The following is a 27,428-nucleotide window of genomic DNA, read 5'->3' on the forward strand; positions in this document are numbered from 1 at the left end:
AATTAAAAAATCAATGAAGTAATATAAAATGAACTAAAAAAAATATATTGTAGCAAAGATTCTATGCTTGGAGAAGAGAAGGTTGAGATTTTGGCTTTGGTACCCCAGTACCAAAAAAAAAAAAAAAAAACCTTGGATAATTACTTGTACATTAAAATTTGAAAAGCCCTACTGTGAGAGATCTTAGAAGACTTCTTGAAAGAGATCTAAATTTCCCCCCATTTCCCATTCTCCCTCCAAAATTGAATTGAGATCACATATTTGAAACATAATCTGCGGGAGGAAATACTTTTAAGTCCCTGTCTTGTTTAGAAAGAAGGGGCTTCTTTGAAATGTGGGGTGGGGTGGGGAGGATCGGGTTGTGGAGGATAATTTGACCAGCAGAAAAGAACCTGTTTAGCATTTGAGTGAAGGGATTCCTTTCCGGACTTGATTCTCTCATCTGATTTATTACATTCTCTGGTAGCTTTCATTGCTTGGACTGTGCTGATATTCTTTTCTACAAATGGGGGTGGAAGGGGAATCTGAGGATGGTAGTTGGCGGTGAGGCAGAGTGCTGCCTCTGGGTGTGATTTGGTTGTGCAAAAGTTTTAGTTACTTCCAGAAAGGCATTTTACTAGGAAGAGCTTTTCAGTTCAGGGAAAAGATGGTTTCCTGACAGAAGACCACCTCTCCCAGGTGTTCCCTGAACTGACGAATAGCAATTAACTTCTATTATATCCACATTGGAGTGCAGTCCTTAAAAAGATACACTTGTGCCTGGCGCGGTGTAATCCTAGCAACTCGGGAGGCTGAGACGCGGGGTCGCGGGGATCCTCAGTTCAAAGCAAGCCTCAGCAAAAGCGAGGCGCTAAGCAACTCGGTGAGACCCTGTCTCTAAATAAAAATAAATAAAATACAAAATAGGGCTGGGGATGTGGTTCAGTGGTCGAGTGCCCCTGAATTCAATCCCCGGTACCAAAAAAAAAAAAAAAAAAAAAAAAAAACTTGCATGTCTGAGGCTATGAAATGACCAAGGATGACCAAGTCATGGGTAGTCTAGAAGGTATCTAGTTGTAACAGACTGACACTTTTTCAAGCCTAGAGCTTCTCAAAGGTGGTAAGGTTACCCCACCCATTCTCCTAACCTGCCCAGGCCTGTAATTGCTGCCCAGGGAACTAAAGCTCCTCCCCAAACAAACCTGTGAAAGAGCTAGACCTGAGCTTTTCCTTCTGCCCCTTCTGCAGGACTAGGCTGGTGTCAGGAGGCAGTTTCCTTTAACATGGGCTCCAACTCTGGGGAGCCAGAGCTCTTGCCCTGTGGGTCCTGTGACATGGTTTTCCGCTCCGGGGCCCTGTTGGCCATCCACACTCAGCGCTTTTGCATTGGCCGCCTGACCCGGGAAGGGACAAATAGAGCACAGCCCTCAGTAGCTACGGAATCACCGGCTACAACGGTAAGGAGGGGGCTGGTGGATATTCCAGAGAGCTGGGAGATCAAGATTCCTCATTTTACATTCTGTTCCCAGGTTGTGTCGGGAGAACTCCAGGGCCGCTTGGATCAGGAGGCCAGCACATCTGCTCTAAAAAGGTTAACAGAGGAGGTAACACCCACCCAGCTTTCCCCAGGGCTATAAACTTGAAGCGGCCACCCCTTCTTTCGTAGCTTCAGATCATACATGGAGCAGATTATCCCAACAAAGATCGTGGATCACTGTTAACTCCAGGTGCAGTGGCTGCGGCTGTCCTTACAGAAAATGGGACCCTGGATGACAGAAGGCCCCACCTCCGAGGTTGCAGGGAGCCCTAACGAGAGACTGCAGGCGCTGTATAGGACCCGCGCCCGGCGCGTGGCAGAGACGGAAGCGCAGAGCAGGGCACTGGAGCGACGCGGCAACGGTGAGGGAGAGACAGGGGTATGGACTTGCTCCTCCCCTTGCCCGCGGGGTTCGGACGCGTTCAGACTCTGTCCCTTACTCCCTCAGAACTAAGCTGGCGCCTCCAAGGTGGGCCCCGGGGAGGGATATCCCGCTTATTCGGTTTAGAACGGCAACTTCGAGAACTCCAGGCAGAGGCCGGGCAGACACGGGGAGCTCTAGAGATGTTGGAAACGCGCCTTCAAGAACTTCAGCCCCAGTCCTGGTGAGACCCCCTCGGATGCCGGTCTGGAAGCGTGAGGCGGGGCCAGGGCGGCGGGAAGCCCTATTGGATGCGTGACGTCGTCTCTCCGCGCCAGGACTCGGCCGAATGCCTGGCGGGATGCTGAGCTCAATTGTCCCGTGCTGCAGGTCAACCCAGGAACCTTAGCTGCGGAGATCCGGTGAGGTCCGGTGCGCGGGGCGGGCCAGGGACGGAGTGCTGATCATCCTGGGAAGACTGTCTTACTTTCTTTCTGTACCCACCCCCGCTCCCTAGGGCCCTGCGTGAGGCCTACATGCGAGGCGGGGGCCGGGACCCCGGTGTTCTGGGCAAGATATGGCAGTTACAAGCGGAGGCGTCAGCACTGGAACTGCGGCGGTCGCAGAATCGCAGGGGTGAACAAGAGGGATCAAACAGGAGGGCCTCTCCGCAGCGGTGGTCTTAGACCTGGGAGGAGAAGAGGGCGGAGGGAGGACGTCATTGGCGTAGGAGCCACCTGAGCAAAAACCCCGAGGTGTAGAAATCCTGGGTGGTCTTTGTGACAGTAGCTAGAATGTGAGCTGAAAGTCAAAAGACTTGTCCGGAGAGCTCTAAACACTGGAGACCTGCTCAGATCCGGACCGGCGTGGTCACCAGAGATCAAAGGTAACAGGTGAGACTTGTTCTTCGCAGATAAAGCAAGTGCAGCCTCAGGGGAGCTTCTAGTTTTGGAAGCAGAAAACCGGCGCCTAGAGGAGAATATCCTGGCCTTGCAGATGCAGAAATGCCGGCCCCAGACGTTTTGGGGTCAGTGAGCACCCCAACTTCATTCCAGCAGACCTAACTCAGGAGAAGGGGTGGAAGGATGATTCCCGGGGAATGAAACCCAAGTTTGTGCCCCCGTCAGTTCGTGTCCATGCCATCTCCATGTGTCCGTGTGTGTGTCTCTGTGGCTTCTCAGTACAGTTACCTGCTTCCTCTGATGCAGGGGCACCCTAAGTCTTCCTCTGTTTCTAGGGCCCAGGGATGCACAACTCCTGGCTGGTCCCTGCACAAGTCCATGGGGAAAGGGAGATCCCCCACACCTCCCTCCACCGGTGGCACCCCCACTGCCACCACTTCCAGGCTCCACAAACGTCCAGTTCTTGGGTGGTGCAGAAAAGGCTGTGAGGACCCAGGGATGCCAGGATGGGGTGAGGGGGAGTTGGGGGTGGTTTGGCTCTATGTGGTCAGGGGAGCATGGGCAGCTTGCAGACTTTCTGGAGAAGTCAGCTCACTTCCTCACAGCCACCACTTCCTGGAACCATGACAAAGAACCTGAGTCTGGACCCACACTTCCTTTTGCCCACATCTGATGTGCTGGGCCCTGCACCATATGACCCTGGGTGAGGCCTGCTCCCTCCTTGGACAACCCCTTTCACTTGTCCACTAATAAGTTAAGGAGAACTCCTAGAGCTGTCCAGTAGACTGGGTAGAGGGAGGGTGAGAGGAGGAGAGGGAGGGAGTGAGAGGAGTTTGATGTTTATGTACTCTGACTTGAGTCCCCTAGGGCTGGCTTGTTCATTTTCTATGACTTCCTGCGAGGCCTTGATGCTTCTTGGATTTGGGTGCAACTTCTGACTGGCTTGGCCCGAGATGGACAGGATACAGGAGGGACCACAGCATTGCCCCCAGCCTTTTGCTTGCCCCCACCTCCAGCTCCTGGGCCCATGGGAAACTGTGCCATCCTTGCCAGCAGGCAGCCTGTGCCCAGGTCAGTTAAATGGGGTTTGTAACTTTGGTATTCTTGCCACAATTGAGTATGCCCCTCATCCTGAGTTTTCTCATCTATATAAAGGCCATTCATTGGCTCTGAGGGTTAAGTCCTAGGAAGTGTTTAGGAAGGGACTTCAACTCTGGCCTCTGACATTTTGATTGTTCTTCAGGCTGCCACCATCACCGTCAGTATCTTTGGTGTGTGAGCTACAAGCCTGGCAGGGGTTGGCATGGGCTAGGGCACCACAGCCAAAGGCTTGGGCCTCACTGGTGCTATTTGACCGGGATCAGCGTGTGCTAAGTGGCCGTTGGCGCCTTCCACTTCGGGCTCTTCCTGTGGACCCCAGCCTCAGCTTTGGGCAGCTAAATGGGATTCCCCAGGTCAGTGTGGAGGGTGGGGATAAGGCCTACTCCAAGGTACAGATAGAGTACCATTTCATCTCTCTCCAGGCAGGTCAGACTGAGCTCTTTCTGCGGCTGGTGAATGCAAGAGATGCAGATGTCCAGACATTGGCAGAGATTAATCCAACAAGTGCCCATGAGTACCAGTACCCACCGGTGAGGGCCCAGTTATAGCTAGAGGCAATACAAGTGGGTGGTTAATAGCCAACTGTTATTAATACTATGTGCCAGTCACTACCAATTGCTTTCTGTGCTTAATCCTCACGATCATCTGTTAGATAATGCAATGTAAACAAAATCAAAGCAAGAATTTACCAAGTTAACACTACCTTTTATTCACAGTAAGTTGATTCTAAGGTAATTCAACTCCAGAACCTATGCTCCTTATCTATTTTTAGAACCTGCTTATTTTCCACAGGTATCCATATCATCTTCACTGGAAACAAGTTCCCTCAGCCCCAAGGCTGGCTTTGCTGATCCCCCACCTCCTAAAGAAGAGTCCTTTGGCAGAGTCAAGACTAAAGATGAAATTTTGAGCTATGACCAACCCCAACAGGGGAGTTAGAGGCTTATTCCCAGACCTGTAGCTTTTACTACTCCATAGAAGTTTAGAAGCAAATGAGCTTGTGAATTCTAACCACATCTATATCACCTTTGGCAAGTAGTTGATCTTTCTCCAACTGTTTTCTTTTGTAACCATTTACTGAGGATTAAATGAATCTGTCAGGTATTTACAATATTACCTGGCACTTTCTTTTTGTAAAAGGCAACTTTTTTTTTTTTCTTTTTAGTACTGGGGCTTGAACCCAGGTTACTCTACCACTGAGCTACACCCCCAGCCCTTTGATTTTTCACTAAATAGCCTGGGCCAGCCTCAAACTTACAATCCTCCTCCCTTCCAAATAGTTGGGATCATAGCCAGGCATGTCTTTCTAATGACTTTTGCCTAGAAGCCTTTCAATAAAGAGGGAATTCCTGAGGCTTTAAAGAGAGATTCCAAATTAAGGCCCTAAGGCAATAATGTTGTGAGAAAATTCCAACATAAAAACATCTCTAAGAAGGAAATTCAGTCAAGATAAGCCAGATTCTGCAAATGTGAGTCAATGACCAGCCCAGAGAGACATTTTCTCTTGTATTAAGAAAATCCCTTGTAATCAGTGGCTCAGGAAGGAGGCTGAAGGATTGCAAGTGCAAAGCTGACCTCAGCAATTTAGCTGGGCCCTAAGCAATTTAGCAAGACCCTGTCACAAAATAAAGAAGGGCTGGGGTTGTAGCTCAATGGTAGAGCCCTTGCGAGGCATGTGTGAGGCCCTGGGTTCAATCCCCAGTACCACATAAAACAAAGGTTTTGTGTCCATCTACAAACAAAAATATTTTTAAGGGGTGGGGGGTAGCACCTGGGATATGACTGGTTAAGTACCCTTGCATTCAATCCCCAATACTTAATAACCACCTTTAAAAAATGGGGTTGACTTGGGAGTCCTATATAGCTCCCTCAGCCTTTGATACTGGGTTGTTAAAACAGGAGATTCTAACTTATTAAACTAAGGGCTGTTGGCTGTTTCTCACACAAATCCTGTGCCCTGGACGACAGGCTTATATTTTGTTGTGTCTTGACCATCATCCCTGGAATCCAAAATTGGGATCCAAAAGTTGCTGAGCCAATTTTTTGCTCTTAGCCCCATATCTCATACTGAAAAGCTCGAAAGCTCCAGGCAGCTCAGGATCCCATTGAAAGATCTTTAAGCACAATGCAAGACCAGGAGCTTTTTATTCACATCTTTATTTTGAGAAGTCAAAACTACAGACAGTGTAACAATTCCAAGTTTAGATGTTTATCAATCTTTCTATACAGGAAATATCAAAACCAGCCAGCCTTCCCCCACACACACATTTTTCCAACCACATTGTCCATTACATCAGTCACAGACAGTCCCTTTTCTCTTCTATAGTTCCACAGGGATCACTTTCTCCCCCAAGTCTTCTTCAGAATTCTTTTTCCAGGATAGGATATAACCCTAGATGGAGATGAGGTAAACTGAAGACAGGTACCACCAAAGGCCTGACTGTTAGTCCATTTTCAGCACCAAACAGCAAGATCTTTCACCAAATCTTGTTTTTGTAGCCCCCATCCAGGGACAGCACCACAAAGTCTGCAAGACAACTGAGTTCAGTCGAGTAACTTAATAATATAGCACCGATAGAAACGAAAGGCCTATAATCACACTTAATTTATCACTTCCACATCAGACAGGAGTTGGCGTTAGAACTTCCAACAGAGGTCAATACAGAAGTGGGGAGAAAAAGTACCTTTGGCCACTATAATATAAAAACCTAGAGTGCCCCAAGGCATGGATTCAGCCAATATTGAAGGAAAAAACCATCAAAGCCTCAACCTTTGCTTACAATCTTTATTGAAGTTATACAAAAAGAATCCCCAAAAGTGAAAAAATACATTATATACAAAAACACTCTCTTGAGAGGAAGGTTCTGTTCCCTCTCAACATGCAGTGCTTTCAACTGTAGCTCCAGCCTCCACTGTCCCCTCCACTGCTGCCCGGCTTTCTGCCCGATTCTCAGCCTGAAAAACAAACAGGGAGCCTGGGCTTCAGTAACCTGGTTTAAACAAAGCCATCTTATACAAAAAACAGGTTTCAGGCAAGAGGAAATAAACACAGGTCTTCTAAGTCTGCTTTGTTCTCTACACAATTATCTGTACCAATAATCATACACTGCGTTTTAAAAAAAGATCAAGCAAAAATGATCTTGCTGGTAAGGCTCAAGGTGGGAGCATGGACTTAGGAGTACTGATTTCTCCAATCCTTGAAAAGATGAGGGAAAAGGCCAATCCCTGCTTAACTGCCCACCTCTTCCTCCTCCTCCATGTTTTCGGAAACTTCATTTCCACCGGGGACAGCATCCCCACTGCCTCCATTCACCTCTGGCTCCTGTTTGGCTTTCTTTGCATCATCTTTCCGGGGGCTCTCTTCTTCTGGTTTCCTCTAAAGATATAATTGTGAAGACTTCACAAATGTGCTTAACGTTTTTAAAAATACAACTTACAAAACACTTCCCTGTAGTACAGTAGGACTCATGGCTCTCTCTCTCCACCTAGCCACAAGGGGCAGATACCAATCTGTATTGTGCAAAATAAAATTGGTCTGTCCCAACATATTCATTGAGCCTCCTGACTTCCTTAGTAGTGTAACTAGGATGAGGAGCAGAGATGTGAACATCTGGGGCTGGGTAGCTCAGTGGAACAGCACTTGCTTAGCATATGCAAGGCCTTGGATTTGATCACTAGCACCACACAATACAAGTAGAGAACAAGAGACGTGTATAAATTCCAGTACATGAGCCGGGATAAAGAGACTCCCCATCCAGAGGAAAGAACTGTTGAAGTAACAAGCAGAAGAAGGCAGGCAGGAGTTCTGGTCTCTGATGAACAACTTCTGACAAAGAAAACCTACTGGCTTCCAAAATCTGACTGATCCTCATAGTCCGTGGGCCATAGGAGTTTTCTAAATGAGGTAAACAGTCACATGAAAATTTACCTTCTTTCTGACAAGGTGGGAAATATCAGTTACACAATTTGATGAGGAAGCACCATCTGTTGGTTTTCTACTGGCAATCTGACCAAAAAAAAAAAAAAAATGAAGGCTTTGTTAGCAATGTACAAACTATTGAGACAATCAGTGAGGCCTAATATTAAGTGACAAACACCTGAATGAATACCCACCATGGAAACTGAAGAACCTCCTCCACTACAAGTGAAACCTGAAGTAGAACTCTCCACCTGTGAGAAAGATGACAAATTCAAGTAGGTTCCCAGAGAGAACCCAGGTCACTCATCACAATAGCTGATTAATAACACTTAAAATCCTAGTGACGGCCATTTAGTAGGCAAGTTCACACATTTTGGGATTAAAAGCATCATTTATCCATATCATGTCATCTCAGAGATAGAAATAACAGCTTATATTTACTAAGCAATTCCTATTTGTGTGGTACTATCAAGAGTACTTTACACATAGATACTATGATCCCCATTTTACAGATAAATCAACAATGGCAGAAAAATACCCATGGTCATACAAACTGCACAGACAGAATTCCAAAACAGACAGTATGAATCCAGACAGTCTAGCTCCAGAATATTTGCTAACCACTGTACTATTTGACAGGAATAAGTAGATGAATTCTCATATTCTCTCTGACCACCAAATACCTAGAAACCAAGTTCCTAGCAAATGGAACATTAACAGTACCACAAATGCTATTATGAAAACTTTAAAAAGAAAATGAACAGACCAGAGTAGCTTTCAGAGCCAATTCAGCTACATTCCCACTATGCTGGGACTCTTTCGCATCTTCTATCTTCTCTCTAATTTCAGGTAGTAATTCCTTCAACTCCTCAATTTCTTTCTCATATTCAGTAGATGATCCTTCAGCCTCCTTCATCTGTTCATTTAGTACAGCTACAAAGAAGACGCATAAAAATTACCATAAAAGAACTTTTTTTTGGAGAAGGGTCAATTGCTGGTAGCAGCTTCTACTCACCCATTCTCTTCTCAATGACTTCAATAGATTTGTTGAACTGTGCCACTGCCTCATCATACTGAGAGTTATATCCATAGGCCAAACCAAGCTGGTAGTGAGTTTCTGCAAGAAGACGATCATGGGCTTCTAGATACTGCTCTTGCAGGTTTAGGCAAGCCTGGAACTCCTCCACTGCTTGGATATAGTTCTCTAAGAAAGAAGAACAAAAATTGTCAGCACTTGTATGAAGCAGTTGCAGAATTCAGACCTGTTCTGCAGGAATATACCCATTTTGCTTTCATTTTTGTTATTATCTACAGGACCCTTGGCTTTGTAGAATGACAGAATGGCTTTTTAAAAAACCTGACAGGTTCTGGGCTTGTAGCCCAGGGGAAGAACATGTGCTCTACACATTTGTGAGGTCCTGGCTTTGATCCACATCACCAAAAAAACAAAATCCTACTGAAAGATCAGAGTTAATTAAAAGATTGTTCATTGTTCTAGGATCATAGGAAACTCAAACCTACTATATTTTCAATGTCAACTACCTAACTATAATCAATCAAGCTGAATTACAGAGAATCTATTAAAGGAGGAAAGGGAGAGTGAGGGACGTTAGAAAGTAAAATGAAAATGCATTACCAGATTCAACACTAACTTCTCCAAGTTTAAGATGTGCCTGTGCAGCATAAAGCTGGGCTTCTTTTGTTTCTTGCCTAAAAGAAGGAAACTGATTAGAAATCTTAATAATACTTGTCTAACCCTAATGGCTTTCTATTTATTTTCAACCAAATTCCCATCCTAAGAAGCAACAAGAGTTTTACCTTTTAAAAATGATCTTTGCTAAGTCCAGCATATCCCAAGCAAGCTCGAGGTTCCCAATCTCCTCTTCTTCATTTTCTTGAGACTAAATATCCAAATCATTGTTATTAGGCAGAAGTATAAGACAAGCATTTTTCTACAGTATAAATCTAAATGTATAATGTATTATGACTTGAAAAAGTTATTTGCAATTCAAAATTCAGACTTTCTCCCCCCAAAATTTGCAGAATGGGTAAAAAAGTTTTCTCTCCTGATTCTCTTTATGTCGGTAATATGTTGGATACTGTCATAATACACAGGAAGCCCTAGGAATCAAAAGATCTCTCCATGGCCGTGGGCATGGGGCCGGGGGGGGGGGGGGAGTATTGGGGACTGAACTCATGGATGCTCTACCACTGAACTATTATATCCATTCCATTCTTTCTATTTTTTTAAATTTAAGAAAGGATCTTGCCAATTTGCTAAGGCTAACCTTAAACTTGCAATCATCCTGCCTCTATCTCCTGAGTCATTGGGACTACAGGTACTTGGCACCCAGCTCAGATCTGTCCATTCTAAGCATGGATAAAGTCCTGATTCCTTACCAGGAGTGGGTATCTACAATAATCACGCCTAACGGAGTTAACGACAATCCTACAATAAGAGCAGATTACAGTATCAAACAACAACTTACCTTATTTTCAAGAATTGATTCATTTGGTGTTTCTTCTGCCTTGTCATTTTCTTTATCTTCCTCTTCTGAGCCTTCAGTTTCTACAAGCAAGAATTCCTCATTATTGAGAACGTTAACTAATGATACCTTCTGACTAGTCAGAGATTCCAGTAAACATCAGTCAACCTACATTTTGAGACAGGTTAGGCTAGATTCTAATCCAGTTAACATCTGATCTGATTCTAAAGTCAGTGGTTTCAATCTAATTCAAGTTTAATCTAGACTTAGAATGTGTAACCTTACAGTGTATGGGTTAGACCTTTGACAGTTAAAAGCCTAAAGCATTTCCTTGTAAAAGTTAACCTAAATCATTCTGAATGAGACTGACTTAGATACTGTCTCATTGGCTAGAGGATCCAATTTACTCAGTCAAAAGCAGATAGAGGCCTCAATCAGTGTTTCTGAGGTCTTTATGTGACTCGTTAGACAATACTAGTAAGCTCAGAAAACACCAAAAGCTAAATTATTCCAGTTCATTCAGAACAAGAATATGCAAGAGACTAGCTTTCCCACAATAAAGTTGTGGGGAAAAAAAAAAAAAAAAGCATAGCTCTTACCAACTCTTGCCAATGAGCACGCCACAGACTCCAGCCAGCTCAAGCACACACAGAATTTAAGTGAGCAAACCAGGTATTTTAAATGATTCCATTTAAATTTGTAGTCATATCAACACTATTTCCTCATATTGAAATCCACTCATAAGTCAACTGCATGAAGAATACATTCTCAGTGATAAGATTAGCTTAAACTTCAAAATGTTCAGTGATTAGAATGGGCTTTCTGTTGTTACAATTCATGAATTGGCTTAATCCATCTCTCATTTTTTATTTTTTTAAACAGTCTCAGGCTGGTTTCAAGCTCCTGGGCTCAGAGATCCTCCTACCAAAGCCTCCTGAGTAGCTGGTATTACATGCCCATGCCACCAGCAAAAGATCGCAAATATTGTCTCCTAATAACCTAAATACAGCAATTAGGCCTTAGAGCCAAGAAGTCAGGTTAAAGGAGTTTTATCTAAAGTAACAGTGCTTTATGGGGGAAAACAGGCACAGAAAATTCCTATGTATTAAAAATTATTGTAATGATCTGAAGTCCTCTAATAACTACACATTACAACTTAGTTAACAGTAAGCCCTATGTTAATCTGGAAGCTCACTTTTTTACCTTTCACTACAATACCAGTTCATCTACAATAGTCACCACCACACACCATTAATGATAACTTCTGACTAGTCGGGGATTCCAGTAAACATCAGTCAACCTACATTTTGAGACAGATGGGTACAGGTTTACTTCCCTAAGTTTGGACTACATAGTGGTTTTGCTGACTCTTTCCATCCTCCAGCAGAATATCTAAGACAAATGAAGTAAAGCTACAAATTTCTTATCAATTCAAAAAATTAAACTTCATCCTCCCAATTTGCAGAGAAATTAAATTGACATTGTTATTATTTTAAAAATACTTTTAGTTGTAGGTGGACACAATACCTCTATTTTTATGTGGTGCTGAGGATTAAAGCCAGTGCCTCACACGTGCTAGGTGAGCACTCTACCACTGAGCCACAATCCCAGCTCCAACACTGTTACTTTTTAAAAATTATCTGTTATCTATTCCTACTGAAACCAGCATGCTAGACATCTAATTTAGCACAAAATATCTTAATTACTTGGAATTTTACAAATTAAGAAACCTGCACCTAGCTATCTTTATGGGACGGTGGAGAAGGAGCTAGGTTTTTTTTTTTTTGGTATTGGAATTGAACTCAGGGACATATTACAACTGTCCCAATCCTTTTTGCTGAGGCTGGCCTCAAACTTGCAATCCTCCTGCCTCAGCCTTGAGTCACTGGGATTACAAGACATGCACAACTGCACCTAATTATAAACTAGGTTAATGAGAAAGTTAATACTGTAAAACATTTCCCAACACAGTAATGTATACTCAAATACTAATGACAATGCCCTGATATCCCCAGTATATAAATTTGTTAAAAATATCTTCCACGCTTCTTTGAAAATAGAACATTATTTGTGATATGTATAGTGCATCCTTCAGAAAACAAGAAATGCTACTTATGACCATGTAGCATCCTCAAAACATTATGGGCACAGAGTACAACCAGAAGAATAAAGACAAAAAGGTGCTAATTCTTGAGTGTTCTGGAACTCCCACAGAAGTCAAGTACCCACCACAGGTTGGTCAGTAGAATCCATCTGAACACAACCAAGTTTTATGCCTACAATTTAAACTTCTGTTCACATACCAACCACATCTAATATGACAATCAGAAAAGATGAGACCAGTTGTCTTTATCAGGGATATGAAAACCCCAAGAGGTAGCAAAGTCAAGAGGTGGTAGGAAATGTGGCTTTAATTTTTTTATTTTTTAGGTGCAGGACACAACACAATGCCTTTATTTTTACGTGGTGCTTAGGATCGAAACCGAGTCCCATCCATGCTAGGCGAGTGCTCTACTGCTAAGCCACAATCCCAGCCCCAAATATTTATTTTTTTAGATAGGTGGACACAATATCTTTTTTTCATTTTTATGTGGTGCTGAGAATCAATAAATCTTTTTTTTTTTTTTAAACCAGGTACTGAACTCAGGAGCACTCAACCACTGAGCCACACACCCAGCCCTTTTTTGTATTTTATTTGGAGACAGGGCCTGAGTTGCTCAATGCCTCTCAGCTAAGTTGCTGAGACTGGCTTTTCAATTCGAGATCCTCCTGTCTCAGGACCACCATGCCCAGCAGGACTTTAATTTTTTTTTTTTTTTAGAGAATTTTTTAATATTTATTTTTCAGTTTTTGGTGGTCACAATATCTTTATTTTATTTTTTTATGTGGTGCTGAGGATCGACCCCGTTGCCCACACATGCCAGGCGAGCGCGCTACCGCTTGAGCCACATCCCCAGCCCCAGGACTTTAAATTTTTAAATGAAGAGAGAAAACCACGTTCAAGATCTGTGGACTAGGGCTGGGATTGTGGTTCAGCAAAGATTTGTGGGCTAGTGATTTGTGTCTCAGTGATACAGCGCTTGCCTGGCACGTGTGAAGCACTGGGTTTGAACCTCAGAACCACATAAAAATAAAGGTATTGTGTCTATCTACATTTTTTTAAAAAAATTAAACAACAAAAATCTGTGGACTAGTGTTGTCACATAAAGAGGAAGAAAGCACAGAAATTAGCTGGACCCTAAAGCCAGACTGAGCACCTAGTCCTCTCTATTGACTAGGGCAAATTACTTCTTTCTCCCATTTCTTCATCTGTAAAATATGGGACTCTCTACTGTCATTTATAAGTTATCTGCACAAAACCACTAAAACACCGCTTTTTAAAAGTGCTAGGGCAGGGGGTTTACGGTTCAGTTGCTAGAATACTGACACTTTTGAAGGGATTTTACAAATGTGACCAGAATGTTTCTGATAAGAGACAGGGCGAAGAGAAGGGGTGAAAGCTGTCTTCTTCAATATGAGGTAATGTGGAAAGAATAGTATATTCAAGGCATATCTAGTACTACAGTCTTGACCATAAACAAGTCACATGACCTTTATGCCTCAATATAAGTAGAGTGTAATATTCTCTATTGAGTGGTATTGTTTTAGGGTAAGGAGAGGTGCATGCCAGTAATCTTGGCTACTCAGGAAGCTTGAGGCATAAGGATTACAAGTTCAAGGTCAGCCTCCACAACTTTGTGAAACTCTGTCTCAAAAAGAGTGGGCTGAAGATTTAGATCAATTCCCAGTACTGGAAAAAATGAAAACCTGAAGATAAATAGTATTATTTTAGAATTAGAAAAAAAAAAAATGAGTTGTAATGATGTTATTTACAAACTGATACCAAAGTCCATAAGAGAAATAGAAAATCTTTCCAATGTTTGGTCACTAAGATCAAGGACTAGGGGTGCACAGCTCAGCAGTAGAGGAAATGCCTGGCATATATGAAGCCCTAGTATGATCCTCACTACCACATCAAAAAAATTAAAAAAAAAAGGAAGAAAGAAGGAAAAAGATCAAGACGTGAGAAGTTTTTAAAAGTTGAATAATTCAGTTCTGCACATCTTCCCTAAATAATTCCTAATCCTTGAAAATTAGCCCAACAGAGACCCAGCAAGCTATTATAACCCCAACTACTCAGGAGGCTGAGGCAGGCAGTTTCAAGTTTGAGACAACCCCCGGCAATTTAACAAGACTGTAAAACAAAAAGGGTTGGGAATATAGCTCAGTGGTGGAGCACTTGTTAGCATGTGCGAGGTGCTGCATTCCTATACCCAATATCACAAAAATAAAATTTTAAAAAGAGAGAGAAGCCCAATGGCATTACCATTTAGCCAATTCCCTTCTGGTTACTAGCATGTGCTGGTTGGAGTGCAGAGGCTTGCACATAGGTAAAAGTAGTTTACCAGAATAATCTCCAAGAATGAAAAGATGGGACTCTGAGATTTTTCAACTTAAGAGTACTCCTGAAGTAGTCTGGCAATTTTAATGAGTAATAGCAATCAACTGGAATATACCTGTATTTATTAACACCAATGTTAGAAGAACCTTAAATGCAGCAGAATCCTCAAATAATAGCACAACTTAAGTCAGACGTGCCAATTACTAATTAGGCTTATGTATCTTGATGAAAATGAATCACAATTAGACATTTAATAACATAGAAAAGCATTCATACTTGTTAACATTCTAGGTAACAAAAGTTTTAGTTCAGCAGCCAAGGCAAACATGAAATGAGGGGAGAAAGCAGCAAGAAGGCTAACTGCTAAGTTTTTTGTTGTTTCTTTTGCCTAGGAGGAAGGACTGTTTTAGCAGTGTCAGTAAATCTTTATAAAGATTTTCTGAAGACTAAAGGAGAGATGCCAGAATTTTTTTTTTTAACTCTGATAGAACATTCAAGATTAACTGCCTTCATTTAAATGGCATGCCTGCTTAAATGTACCAAATTCAGTGGATTCTACTGCTGTTCCTGCTTCCTAATGCAGAGAAAAGAAACCATGTGAACAGTACATTATGAACAGTAATTTGAAAATCCAGAGGCATGCAAAGTGAACATCCATTCAGCATTCTCTGCCAGCCTAGCCCACTATTTCCTTACCTACCCCACCCCCTCATCCACCTTTTCCATTCTTTTATTGGCTAGTATGGTACAAGTTACTAATTGCTAGCCAAGTTTCAGAAATCACAGTAAAAGACCTATTTTGCAGTTAGTAAAAGCATTAGTTTATAAGCCAGCAGAAGACAACTTGCTGCTTTTTATTTAACTTGCTCAACTTATCCCAACCTTCTTAAACTAATCCCATTTTCATTTTAGCCCTTTCCTAATCCTAAGGCAGACGGAAAATCCTGAATGGAAGGCTGACTTTTACCCATTATTATTAGTGAGTCAAATCCAGAATGTACTCCACCCACTGCAGCTCTTGCATATCCCGGTTACCTTCACCCTCTTTCATCTGTTCTTCTCTCTCTTCTGTCTCTTCATTAGCAGCTATCTTAACTTTGTCTTCAGGTGTTTTCTCTGTGGCCCTCTGGGCTACCTTGGTTTCAACCCCATCTCCAGCTGCCTCAGACTCTTCTACAGGCAGCTTAGTCTCCTCCTGGCTAGGTATTAGCTCTGCCCTGACCTTCTCCTCTACCTCTGAGCCATCTTTTGTTTCTGTCAATCTTTCTGCAGAAGTCTTTGGTTCAATAGGAGTCTGATCTCCTGCAGCTGACAGTCCATTGAATGCAACATCTTTAGAGAAAACTGTGCCTTCCTGCCCTGGCTTCTCAGAGACCTCTGATCCAGCCTCTGCAGCTGAGACCTCTTCAGCTTCTGTTGTCACCACCTCTGCCTCTTCAGCAGAATGTAGTTCTTGCTCTACCAGTTGCTCAAGGACAGCCTTTCCTGGGTCATTTTCAGAGGTAGCTACTGGTTCCTTTACTTCATTCCCACCCACATCCACTGGCTTCACTGTTGGCTCTACAGATTCTGCTTCTACCTCCACTGCAGTGCCCTGTTTTTCTAGAGTCACTATAGGCTGCTCTTCTGAAGCTTCCTCTGGCTTCTCCTCTATACTCACAATTACTTCTCCCTGCTTCTCCTGACCTCCTTTTTCTCTGCACTCTTCTTTCTCAACTTCAGTTCCAGAAACCGATTTTCCTTCCTCAGCATCTGATGCTTCCTGTTCTGGCTTCTCAGAAGGGACCTCAGGTTCATTCGGTCCTTCTGGTGCTGATGCTCCTTTTGCCTCTTCAGAAGTTTCAGTTAACTGATTTGAAGTCGATTCAACTTTTAATTGTAACTTCTCTGCAGGCTCACTTATATCCATATCTTCTCTTCCACCCTTCTCCATTTCATTCTCCTGTTCTTTACCAGTTTCAGGCTTTGCCAAAGACTTGCATTCTGTTTTTTTGGCTTCTTTTTCTCCCATGGCGTCATAAACCTGTTCTCTCAACTCTTCCCTTGCTTCCTCTACATGGTTAAAGAACATTAAGCATAAACATGTCTTCGAGTTTAATGATAAAAGCATAAATGGAAACTAAAAACACATTCCCTTAAACCCTCACATGGCCTGGTTTAAGATTTAGCAGATGGCCTAAAAATTTTAATCTGCCCCCTTGAGAAAAGCAAAGGAAAGACAGTCTCAGCTAGCAGAGTAACTTAATGCAAAGGAAACCAAAGCACCTTAAAATAGATACTCTATTATTTTGCTATGAGCATTCTGATTACCAGTTAGGTAAAAGATGCCAAGCTTTTCATTCCATTTTAAACATTTCATTCTATTTTAAACCTCTACCTGATTTGTAAAATGCTATTAGCCAAACTCAGCTGAGAAATATTCAACTTTTCTTAAACACAAGAAATGTAAAAGGGCTCCAAAAACATTACTATTAATTGAACTTCACAAACCATTTTTAAAAAATATACATTTAATGTCTTAATATTTAAAACACCTATTTAAATGACCATATTTGTTTAATAAATTAAGTTATCCTCTCACAAAAGCCTGCTGTCACTTTCATTAATGGGCTACCCCCATTGCAGACTCTACCAGATGCAGGTATAACCCCAAGCATCTTAGGAGAGACCAGCCAGGGCAGGGAGAGCCCTATTTCCATCACTTGTATACAAGATACAAGGCGTCGCGTCTCTTAAATGTCATGTGCAACTCCACATACCATCTATGTTATCGTTATTTTCTACCAGAGACTCATCTTCTGTTTTTTCTCCTTCTTCTTCTTCCACATGCACACCTTCCAAGGCATTTCCCAACACACCATTCTCCATTCTAGGCGAACAAGAGGAGAAAGCACCAAAGGTTTAACGGCTACAACCTAACGATGTAGCCTACGTTACAAAAGCAACAGACAAGTAAGCAAGTTCAGGGAATATAATGCTATACATATTCCCATGAAAGGCAATTATCAAAACTTCTAATATAAATTAAGGCTGCAAGAATGCTGAAAGAAATGAGTACACTGCTCATCAAGCCATGTGAAAAGCACTATGAGTCCTGTAAAAATAAGACATATTCATTCTTTTTTAAAAATTCATTATTTTAAAACAGAGCCATAAGTAGTTCCCAAACTTTCATCTACCCCCACTTCTTTAGATAAACACTAACATTCTGGCAATAGTTTCACAGCAAATCAGAGTGCTCTAATTATTACAAGATAATAAACTTACCAGAACTGAGATTAAATAAATGACACATCATTTGCTTGGCTGCATATCCTCAATATACTTTATTCTGGCTAATAAATTCTGGTGAAAAATATCCAAAAATTTTCCAACAGAAAGACTACTTGGGATTGTTATTTACTAGATGTCCTCACATGCTACTTACTTCAAACTCCAATAAGCCCTTATTCAATGACTGTTTTGAGCTAGCTTGGTGCTTTTAAGGGTTTATTATTCTATACTGAACTTTGATCAATTATTACCCATTCACAAATGAAAAGATCTTTGCTTCTAATGATCACAAGTCAAACTTCAATTATTCTTTTTTTTTTTTTTTTTTTTTGGTACCAGGGATCAAACTCAGCAGCACTTGACCACTGAGCCACATCCCCAATCCTATTTTGTATTTTGTTTAAAGATAGGGTCTCACTGAGTTGCTTAGTGTCTTGCTTTTGCTGAGGCTGGCTCTGAACTCACTATCATCCTGTCTCAGCCTCCCAAGCGGCTGGGATTACAGGAACATGCCATTACATATGGCCAGTAATTTTATTCTTTAAATCGTTACAATTTCCATCAATATTTCAAGCTCTTTCATAATCTACTTTTCTAGGTAAAACGTGTCTAGCTTACTCATGTAAAATCACAAAGCTAGTAAACAATCTTAGCAAACAAGGAAACTTTCATTTTTAAATAGATCAAAGTTATGCAAAACATTCTACTAATAAACTAAGAAAAACATACCTTGCTAATTCCAATAGTGATTTTCCATAGAAAAAGAAGGCTTCTCCACATTCATTAGCAGTTTCTCCATACTTCTTACCTCTACAAAAATAATAGACAGCTAAAATCTGAACGTTATTATTTTTTTTAATATTTTTTTTAGTTATAGTTGGGCATAATAGCTTTATTTTATTTGTCTTGCCTCACACATGCTAGCCTCACATGTGCTAGGTGAGCTCTACCGCTAAGCCACAACCCCAGTCCCTGAACATGTTATTAACATTAATGATGCATGCAGTTAATGTTATATAATATAATTCTAAGTGATACATTTGTTACAGTTAGCGTATACTCTAACAGCCAAATTATATTAATACATATTCTTCCTGCCCCAAGATAATGGACCATAATAGTTAAGATGACCTTGGCTGGGACCTAGACATTGAGAGATGATTACGGAAATGCATCATGATATAAAGAACATGATCTCTGGAATGAGACTGCCCGAGCACAAAGCTTACCTCTAATCATTAACTGTACAATCTTGGCAGATTACTCATTTTCAGTGCCTTAGTTTTGAGAAAGACGAGATTGTAAAATGGAAATGTACATAACTATTGGTAGCCCACGCCTGTAATCCCAGCAGCTCAGGAAGCTGAGACTTGAGGATCTAGAGTTCAAAGCCAGCCTCAGTAACAGTGAGGTGGTAAGCAACTCAGTGAGACCCTGTCTCTAAATAAAATAACAAATAGGGCTAGCGATGTGGCTCAGTGGCCAAGTGACCCCTGAGTTCAATACCTGGTACCCCCCCCCAAAAAAGACAAAGCTGGGGTTGTAGCTCAGTGGTAGAGCACCTGCCCAGCATGTGTGGGCACTGAGTTCAAACCTCAGCACCACATAAAAATAAAGATATTGTGTCCACCTACAATTTAAGACAGACAAAGAAATCACATTAAGTGTGATGAATGGGAAGGAAGATTTCTAAGACAAGGAGATCAGTTTTCATACAGTAAAAGACCTCTAAGCATCTAGACGAATGAACTTAAAAACCCAATTTTTTTTAACATAAAAACATCTAATTGCTTATCAGATAAGAAGTAAGCTCCAACCCTAGCACACCACTAAATACCAGAACCTTAATTCATTAATCCCAGGTAAAGATGATCAAAGAGGCCAGAGGTCAGGGACAAGACAAGTGATTATTGTGGACCTCCAGGAATAATACGCAGTTCTGGATGTTGGGAGGAATTGGGCTAGGAAAAAAGTGAGCTTCAAATCTGAAACCCACTGGGTATGGTGGTGTAACACCAGCGGCTCAGGAGGCTGAAACGGGGATCACAAGTTCAAAGCCAGCCTTAGCAATTTAGCAAGGTCCTAAGCACCTCAGTGAGCCCATCATTAAATAAAATACAAAAAAGGGCTGGGGATGTGACTCAGTGGTTGACTGATACTCAGTTCAATCCCTGGTACCAAGAGGGCGGTGGGGGGGGGGGGGGACTGAAACTCATAAATGCTTCCTATTATGGGTATTTCTTTCCTTCTTTATCTCTCCACCACACTTTCTGTTTCTTTTCTTTTTGCAGTGCTAGGGATTGAACTTCGGGCCTTACACATGCTAGGCAAGCCATGAGCATATCATCAGCCCCATGACTATTTCTTTTATAATGAAAATTTCTTCACAAAGCTGAATGAAGGGGCTGGGGTTGTAGCTCAGTGGTATAGCACTTGCCTAGATCCTCAGCACTATATATATATATATATATATATACATATATATATATATATACACATATATATATATATATATATATATACACACATATATAAATAAATGATGTTGTATCTATCTACAACTAAAAAAATTTTTTTAAAAAAGGTGAATGAAATGTAACCAACTATTAGGAAATATGATTGACATTCACCTGCTGTTGACAATACCATATTAGAGGAAACTAGCTCAAACAAAGTTGTAAAGGAAAAGTGTTTAAGATTTAACATTCAAGGACTGGGGAGTAGTTCAGTGATAAAGCACTACTGGTTTCAATCCTGTCACAAATAAATAAATATGCAATGTGGGGGAAAAAAATGTAACTTACTCCCCACCTTTTTTCTCTCTCAGATCTGGAGGAACATTAAAATGTTTGAGAAGGGATGGAGTGTAGGCTTAATGGTAGAACACTTCTCCTTAATGTGCAAAGCCTTTAGTTTGATACACAGCACCATTTAAAACAGAAATAATTGGGAAACCCCTGAATAAGCCAGGCCAAGTTGGTTCCCCTAATTAATTGTGACTGGAATACAATTTACCTCATAAGAAAAATCAAAGGTTGAAAATAGGGCTGGGATGTAGCTCAGTGGTAGCCCACTTGTCTAGCATGCACAAGGCACTTCAATCCCCACACTGCCAAAAGATATATATATATATATATATATATATATATATATCAAAGGTTGAAATTGCTCAGTAATATTTGGTTTTATACTTACAGGAGTAAACTCCAACATGAAAGACAATCAGTTTTGGGTTTTTTGCAATGCTGAGAATTGAACTAGAGCTTCTTGTAGATTAGGCAAGTACTCTACCACTGAGATACAGCTACAACCCAGCCCTTGTTCCCCTTGCTCTTCATTATTTTCCCCCATTGAACAACTTTCTTTTTCCCCTGGTGGTGGTGCCACTGAGGATCAAACTCAGAGGACTATGTGCTAAAACAACTTTAAGGATTATTGGGAACATAATATTACATATAGTAAACACACCATACTTACAAAAGACTAGCTGCTTCCTGGAATGCATTGACAGCTGCTGGAATATCCCCCATCACTAGATGTTTCTGTCCTAATCCCAATAGTCTTTTAGCTTCACTATCCACATCCAGGCTGCAAGAAAGATTTTAGTGTCAAATACTACTTAAATCAACATTTATTGAATACCTGCTACACTTAAACCATAAATTTTTTGATCCTGTAGTAAGATCTAGCTAACTCACATTTATTTACCACTGCAAAACCAAACAAACCTTTCCAAATTCCCAGAAGCTTCACTAGAATATTTTAAAGGTTTGTCTACTCACAAAGCCTACACTGCATATTACTTTAAATATTTACTAATTAATTAACAAATAAAGAAATCAAAGGAACCATTAATTCATACAAGTTGTACTAACTTAAAGAAAAAATCAAAAAAAAAAACTTTAGTAAATAGGGCAAGAAGCAGTGATCTAGTGTGGTATTAGTGTAAAGAAAGGCAAATAGGTCAAATAGAACAGAAAATAAAAACAAATCTGTACATATACTGCCAATTTTAGGTGGACACATTATTTTTTTAAATTTTTTAATATTTATTTTTTTAGTTTTCAGCAGACACAACATCTTTGTTTGTATGTGGTGCTGAGGATCGAACCCTGGCCGCACGCATGCCAGGCAAGCGCGCTACCACTTGAGCCACATCCCCAGCCCACATTATTTTGTTTTTATGTGGTGCTGAAGATCAAACCCAGTGCCCCATGCATGCTAGGAGAGCACTCTACCTCTGAGCCACAACGTCAGCCCTGTGAAGCTCAATTCTTATCTCACACCTTAATAAAAAAAAAAAATTAACTTGAAATGGATCACGGGCTTTCTAAATTTAAGATGTTAAAACCTTTTAACTCCTAAGAGAAAAAAAATTACAAAACTTTGGGTTTGGTAAGACTTCCTAATCATGAGAAAAGTACTAACTTTTTTTTTTCATCAATAAATCAGACCTTTAAACTGAAAAACTGACTTGTTAAAAAAAACACTTAATTTCTTAAAAAGGCAAATATGCCGAACATGGCAAACTTGTAATTCTAGCAGCCCGAGAGGCTGAGGCAGGAGAATCATGAATTAAAAAAGCCAGCCTCAGCACCTTAGCAAGGCCTTAAACAATTTAATACATAAAAAATATAAAAAGGGCTAGGAATGTGGCCCAGTGGTTAAGCTGGTATAAAAAAATAAAAAAAAACTTTTTAAGAAGGAAAACCTCAAAGTAGGAAAATACATATGCAAAACTTGACAAAGCACTTTAATAAGCATATGATGGTAAAGTGAACTCATTAGTCATTCAAAAACCCCAAAGTAGGGCTGGAGCTAGAGCTCAAAGGCCCAGCATGCCTGAGGTACTGGGTTCCATCCTCAGCACCACATAAAAATAAACAAATAAAATAAATGTGTTCTGTCCATCTACCAAAAAAAAAAAAATTTATTTTTAAAATTTTTATTTTTAAACATGCAAAGCAGGGGCTGGGGCTATAGGTCAGTGGCAGAGCGCTTGCCTAGCATGCGTGAGGCACTGGATTCGATCCTCAGCACCATATAAAAATAAACAAATAGAATAAAGGCATTCTATCCATCTACCACTACAAAAACTTTTTTTTTTTTTAAATGCAAAACAAACCCTTCATTCCCACTAGAATGACAAAACACACACACAAAAAAAAAAAAAAAAAAAAACAGGCAGGACATGGTGGGACTTCCCTGTAGCTCCAGCTACTTGGGAGGCTACATAGTAGATTCCCAAGTTCCATCTGAGCAGCACAGAAAGACCCTGGCTGAAATAACTATCATATGACCCAAGTATTTCATTCCTAGGTATGCCCATAAAGACTTGGGACATAAATATTCACAGTAGTTTCATCTGTAATAATCCCAAACTAGAAACCCAAATGGATAAACACATTGTATGTGATATGTCTACAAAATGGAATAATGTTCATTAAAAAAAAGAATGAACTAGCCAAGCAGAAAGTGGCACAAACCAGTATTCCCATTGACGAGGAAGCTGAGGTAAGAGAATTGAGTTCCAAGCCCATCTGGGCAACTTTGCAAGACCCTGTCTCAAATTTTAAAAATAAAAGGGCTGGAGAGGTAGCTCACTAGTAGAGTACTCCTGGGTTTAATTTCAGGTATGGCAACACAAACAAACAAGAGCTCAAAATCAAATTCTTTAACTGGCAATAGATGCTGGTAGTTGCTCTCCCTTTAAGTAACTCACTCAACTACTCATTTTTAGAAAAATGTCTGTCATATACTCAAGACTGAATAATCAGTCGTTCTTTCAGGTAAAACTGAAGTTACAGGAAAAACACAAGTCATTTAACTTTTTTTTTTATTTGTAGATGGACACAATACCTTTGTTCATTTATTTATTTTTATGTGGTATTGAAGATCAAATCCAGTGCCTCACAAGTGCATCTACTTCAATTATATACAAAGGGCAGCCTGGCATAGTGGCACATACTGGTAATCAGAATGCTAAGGCTAGAAGATCAAAAGTTCAAGACCATCTTCAGCAATTTAGGGAGACCCTGTCTCAAATTAAAAAAATTAAAAGGGGGCTTGGGATGAAGCTCAGTGGTACAGTGGCTCTAGGTTCAATCCCCGAACAAACAAACACACACACACACACACAAAAAAAAAAAAAAAAAAAACATGTGAGAAGGGCTTTAATCTATAATTCATATTTTGTCAGACAAAGTCTACTACTACAAAGTCATGTAGTGAAAGACTGAGAATTAGTAAACTTCTTAATTTGTAGTGCTTCATTATGGACATTTCTAAGTGAAAATGGTAGTGAAGAACAAAAGAGCTAGAGTAGAGTTTGGTGCTGTTACCTTGATTTATGTTATGAGGACATCAGATTTATCCACCATTGGTTTTATAATATTAATGCTATTGATCAACACAATGAAAGAGGCAAAGAGTCTTGTTATTATGAAATATGGTATCAATGAATCCCTGAAAGGGTCTTGGGACCCCAAGGATGTACAAGAAAAAACTTCTGAGGGACTAGGGTATAGATCAGTGGTAGGGATTGTTCAACTCAAGCACTGTAAAACAAAAATAAACACAAAAAAATCTTTAGTAGTGCTAAGAGGATGAGGATAAACAGACATCCAAAAAGGGAGAAAACATATAGGTACAGATTTACAACAATGCAGTATTAAGTAATTTCTCCTCCTATTGCTTATTCACTCAAAAAACCAAAACAGCAAACATAAAGCAAAATCATCATGTAATGATGTAATGGTATTGAATGTTTTAAATCTAAATGAACAGCACAGGGCTTGATGATACACGCCTGTGATCCCAGCAGCTCAGGAGGCCGAGTCAAGAGGATTGCAAGTTCAAAACCAGCTTCAGCATAAGCAAGGCACTAAGCAATTCAGTGGGACTCTGTCTAAATAAAGTACTAAAAAGAGATGGAGATGTGGCTCAGTGTTGAGTGCCCGAGTTCAATCCCTGGTACCTACCACCTCCCTCCTCCGCCCAAAATTAAAAGACTAAATGAAGAAAAAGTTGTTCAGCAGAACTTGTTAAGCATGAGTGAGGACAGGAGCAAAACTAAGTAAAACTTCCAAATCTTTGTTGGTATTTTTTGTATATGGTACTAGGTTTGAACCAGGGGCACTTTACCACTGAGCTATATTCTCAGCCCTTTATTTTACTTGAGACAATGTCTCACTAAACTGCTAAGGCTAGCCTTGAATTTGTGATATTCCTGCCTCAGTCTCCTGAGTAGCTGGAATTACAGGTAAACCCACTGTGTCTAGCCAATTCTAATATTTTAATCAAATGCAAACTTTCTAAAGACATCATTGTAGACACTGTTCAGTCTGAATTGTTTCATTAAAAATAATGAAACTGAGACTGGGGATATAGCTCAGTAGTAGAATGCTTGCATGAAGTCCTAGTGTCAATTCTTTTTTTTTTCCCCTTTTTGGTACTGGGCATTGAACCCAGAGGTGTTTTACCACACTGAGCTACATCCCCAGTCCTCTTTAAGACAGGGTCTCACTAAGTTGCATAAGGCCTCAATTTCTAAGGCTGGCCTCCAATTTATGATTCTCCTGCCTCAGCTTCCCAGTTGCTGGGATCATAGGCAAGCAACCCCACTCAGCCCTTAGGTTCAATCCTCAGCAGGGCAAAATAAAAATCATGAAACTAGCTGCCCTCAGGTTATACTGCTTTGTGTTTCAGATGTGAATCTAATTGAACTATGTAAATAATCTTACCTTTTCACTTTATCTGCAGAGGTAGAAGGAGCTGGAGCATCTTCAATTCTACAATGAAGAATAAAAGGAGAAAAAGTAAAAATGGAGACTATTTTAAGCCTGGATATTAAGTAAACTCAGGAAAACATAAAGGAATAAATAGTTGTCATCTGCTGGATGTGTCAGTGCCCACCTGTAATCCCCCCAATGACTAGGGAGGTTGGGGCAGGAAGATCACAAATTTGAGGCTAGCGTGGGCAATTTAGCAAACCCTATCTTGACATAAAAAATAAAAAGGGCTAGGGATGCTGCTTAGTGGCAAAGTATCCCTGGATCTCATTCCCAGTACTGCTGTGGGGAGGGAGTTGTCCTTTATTAAACACTCAATAAGAACCAAATATTACTGATTTAATTACATTGTCAAATTTAATCCTTGCCCAGTCATACATAGGGGGTTGAAAATAAGCAGCAACTTTCACAGCTAAAGTCACACACTATTTGCCCAAGAGTCCTAGAATGCCCTTGATTCCATATCTGCAAACTTTCTGCCTCAGGCAATTATGTTCAAATAGTGTTTGTTCTGTAGTGATGCTAGGGATCCAACCCAGGCCTCATGCAGGCTAGGCAAATGCTCTACCACTGAGCAACATCCCCAGTCTTTTATTAAGGGGTCATTCTGACCAAATGGCCTAGTACAGTGCTTCTCAAACTACTTGTTGAGGGACTAAGTTTCTCATTTCCAATCTGTAGATGGAGTTTTGTAAGATACAGTAGAAATGCCAGGGTAATGTCAAATTGCTTTATATTTCTAAATATATTCCAATATTTTTATTTATCTCTATATACCAGTAATAGTTCAAAAACAAACACTAGTCTATTTGGTATAACACAAATGTCACTTTCAAAGTTTGTACAGTAAAAAATAAACACATCAATGCTGCACATTCAAACAATACCAACTTTCACAGCTAGTCATGATAGGATTAACAGAGACTATATTTTCCCTTCCATTTCAAATAACTTAAAACATGGCCAATGTCTATCTAGAGGCCTGTTGCATTTCTGTCTTCAGTGAAATTTTTGTTCCCAAGAAAGTATAACAGATTGAGTTGGTGTATCAAAAAATACTCATGTAGCTTTGGGATTTTGAATTGGTGAATATTCATGATGTGTGGAAAAGCATGATACACACCACAATCTCAATTACACAAAATGGGATATTGTGTATATATGCACACAACCTAGAGGGACACGTCCAACTAAGCTTCTTGTGACTGGATGATTTTGTTCTTTGCTTGTTTTTTTCTTTTCCTGTAATGTACAATTTACTTTTAAAAAATAAAAATTTTAAAAACCTGTTAAAAAAAAAAAAAAAAACATGGCCGAATACATGGATTATCAGTTTTCAGACACTGAACAACTAGACAATGATCCAAGAAGAACAAGGTGAGCCTTCTGAGTGCCCCAAATTCCTGCCTAGAGTTTCAACCAGAACACAGAAGAAACTCAAACAGACTCTAATAAACACACATAACTAAGGAGACTTTGGGAAGCCCCAAGGTAGCCAGAATTAAAAAGCAAGCTATAGAAATCTGCAGAGTTCCTCCAGGCTTTGGTTAGGTGCTAATCAGCTTCCTGAGGAAGAAAACTACTGAGGGGGCCTCAGTGATAGATACTTTGCATAGAAGCCTTGCAGAAAAACAAGCCT

The 27,428-nt window shown here is 40.6% G+C and overlaps 2 protein-coding genes across 10 annotated transcripts in view; one reads left to right on the top strand and one right to left on the bottom strand.

Moving 5' to 3' along the window:
- Positions 1–1,152: 1,152 nt before the first annotated feature.
- Positions 1,153–26,743, top strand: Ccdc17 (coiled-coil domain containing 17). Of its 7 annotated transcripts, none has more exons than XM_076860534.2 (12): positions 1,153–1,583; positions 1,707–1,878; positions 1,965–2,121; positions 2,216–2,299; positions 2,395–2,513; positions 2,791–2,904; positions 3,115–3,290; positions 3,385–3,482; positions 3,647–3,850; positions 4,023–4,233; positions 4,303–4,410; positions 25,761–26,743. In XM_076860534.2, the coding sequence occupies exons 1-12, from the start codon at positions 1,263–1,265 to the stop codon at positions 25,764–25,766; spliced, it is 1,770 nt and encodes a 589-aa protein (XP_076716649.1). In that variant the 5' UTR covers positions 1,153–1,262; the 3' UTR covers positions 25,767–26,743. The 7 variants fall into 7 exon arrangements, with proteins under 7 accessions (XP_076716649.1, XP_076716646.1, XP_076716647.1 ...); XM_076860531.2 differs by lacking the exon at positions 25,761–26,743 and adding an exon at positions 4,673–5,242; XM_076860532.2 differs by lacking the exon at positions 25,761–26,743 and adding an exon at positions 4,673–5,242 and having other exon boundaries at positions 1,153–1,436; positions 1,509–1,583; positions 4,023–4,410.
- Nasp (nuclear autoantigenic sperm protein) overlaps positions 6,652–27,428 on the bottom strand; it is a 30,981-nt gene continuing 10,204 nt past the window's right edge. For 2 of the 3 annotated variants that reach the window (XM_076860526.1, XM_076860525.1), the window contains exons 3-16: positions 25,742–25,789; positions 21,477–21,587; positions 18,729–18,809; positions 17,486–17,595; positions 15,762–16,778; positions 10,289–10,368; positions 9,618–9,700; positions 9,436–9,509; positions 8,815–9,003; positions 8,566–8,732; positions 7,994–8,050; positions 7,809–7,886; positions 7,122–7,256; positions 6,652–6,835 (exon numbers count right to left, since the gene is read on the bottom strand). In XM_076860526.1, the coding sequence (XP_076716641.1) occupies positions 6,755–6,835; positions 7,122–7,256; positions 7,809–7,886; positions 7,994–8,050; positions 8,566–8,732; positions 8,815–9,003; positions 9,436–9,509; positions 9,618–9,700; positions 10,289–10,368; positions 15,762–16,778; positions 17,486–17,595; positions 18,729–18,809; positions 21,477–21,587; positions 25,742–25,789 (2,311 nt within the window). In that variant the 3' untranslated portion in view covers positions 6,652–6,754. The remainder of the gene's footprint in view (positions 6,836–7,121; positions 7,257–7,808; positions 7,887–7,993; positions 8,051–8,565; positions 8,733–8,814; positions 9,004–9,435; positions 9,510–9,617; positions 9,701–10,288; positions 10,369–15,761; positions 16,779–17,485; positions 17,596–18,728; positions 18,810–21,476; positions 21,588–25,741; positions 25,790–27,428) is intronic. The other variant, XM_076860528.1, reaches the window with a different exon arrangement.

This window comes from Callospermophilus lateralis, chromosome 7, assembly GCF_048772815.1.
Source record: "Callospermophilus lateralis isolate mCalLat2 chromosome 7, mCalLat2.hap1, whole genome shotgun sequence".
Taxonomy (NCBI): Eukaryota; Metazoa; Chordata; class Mammalia; order Rodentia; family Sciuridae; genus Callospermophilus; species Callospermophilus lateralis.

What these genes read in the sequence shown, in the direction of transcription:
- Ccdc17 (XM_076860529.2), top strand. Translation starts at nt 1,263, where the DNA reads ATGGGCTCCAACTCTGGGGAGCCAGAGCTCTTGCCCTGTGGGTCCTGT. An exon ending in GAACTTCAGCCCCAGTCCTG is followed by an intron (nt 2,122 to 2,215) that starts GTGAGACCCCCT and finishes TCTCCGCGCCAG; the next exon opens with GACTCGGCCGAATGCCTGGC. An exon ending in CCCAGGGATGCCAGGATGGG is followed by an intron (nt 3,291 to 3,384) that starts GTGAGGGGGAGT and finishes ACTTCCTCACAG; the next exon opens with CCACCACTTCCTGGAACCAT.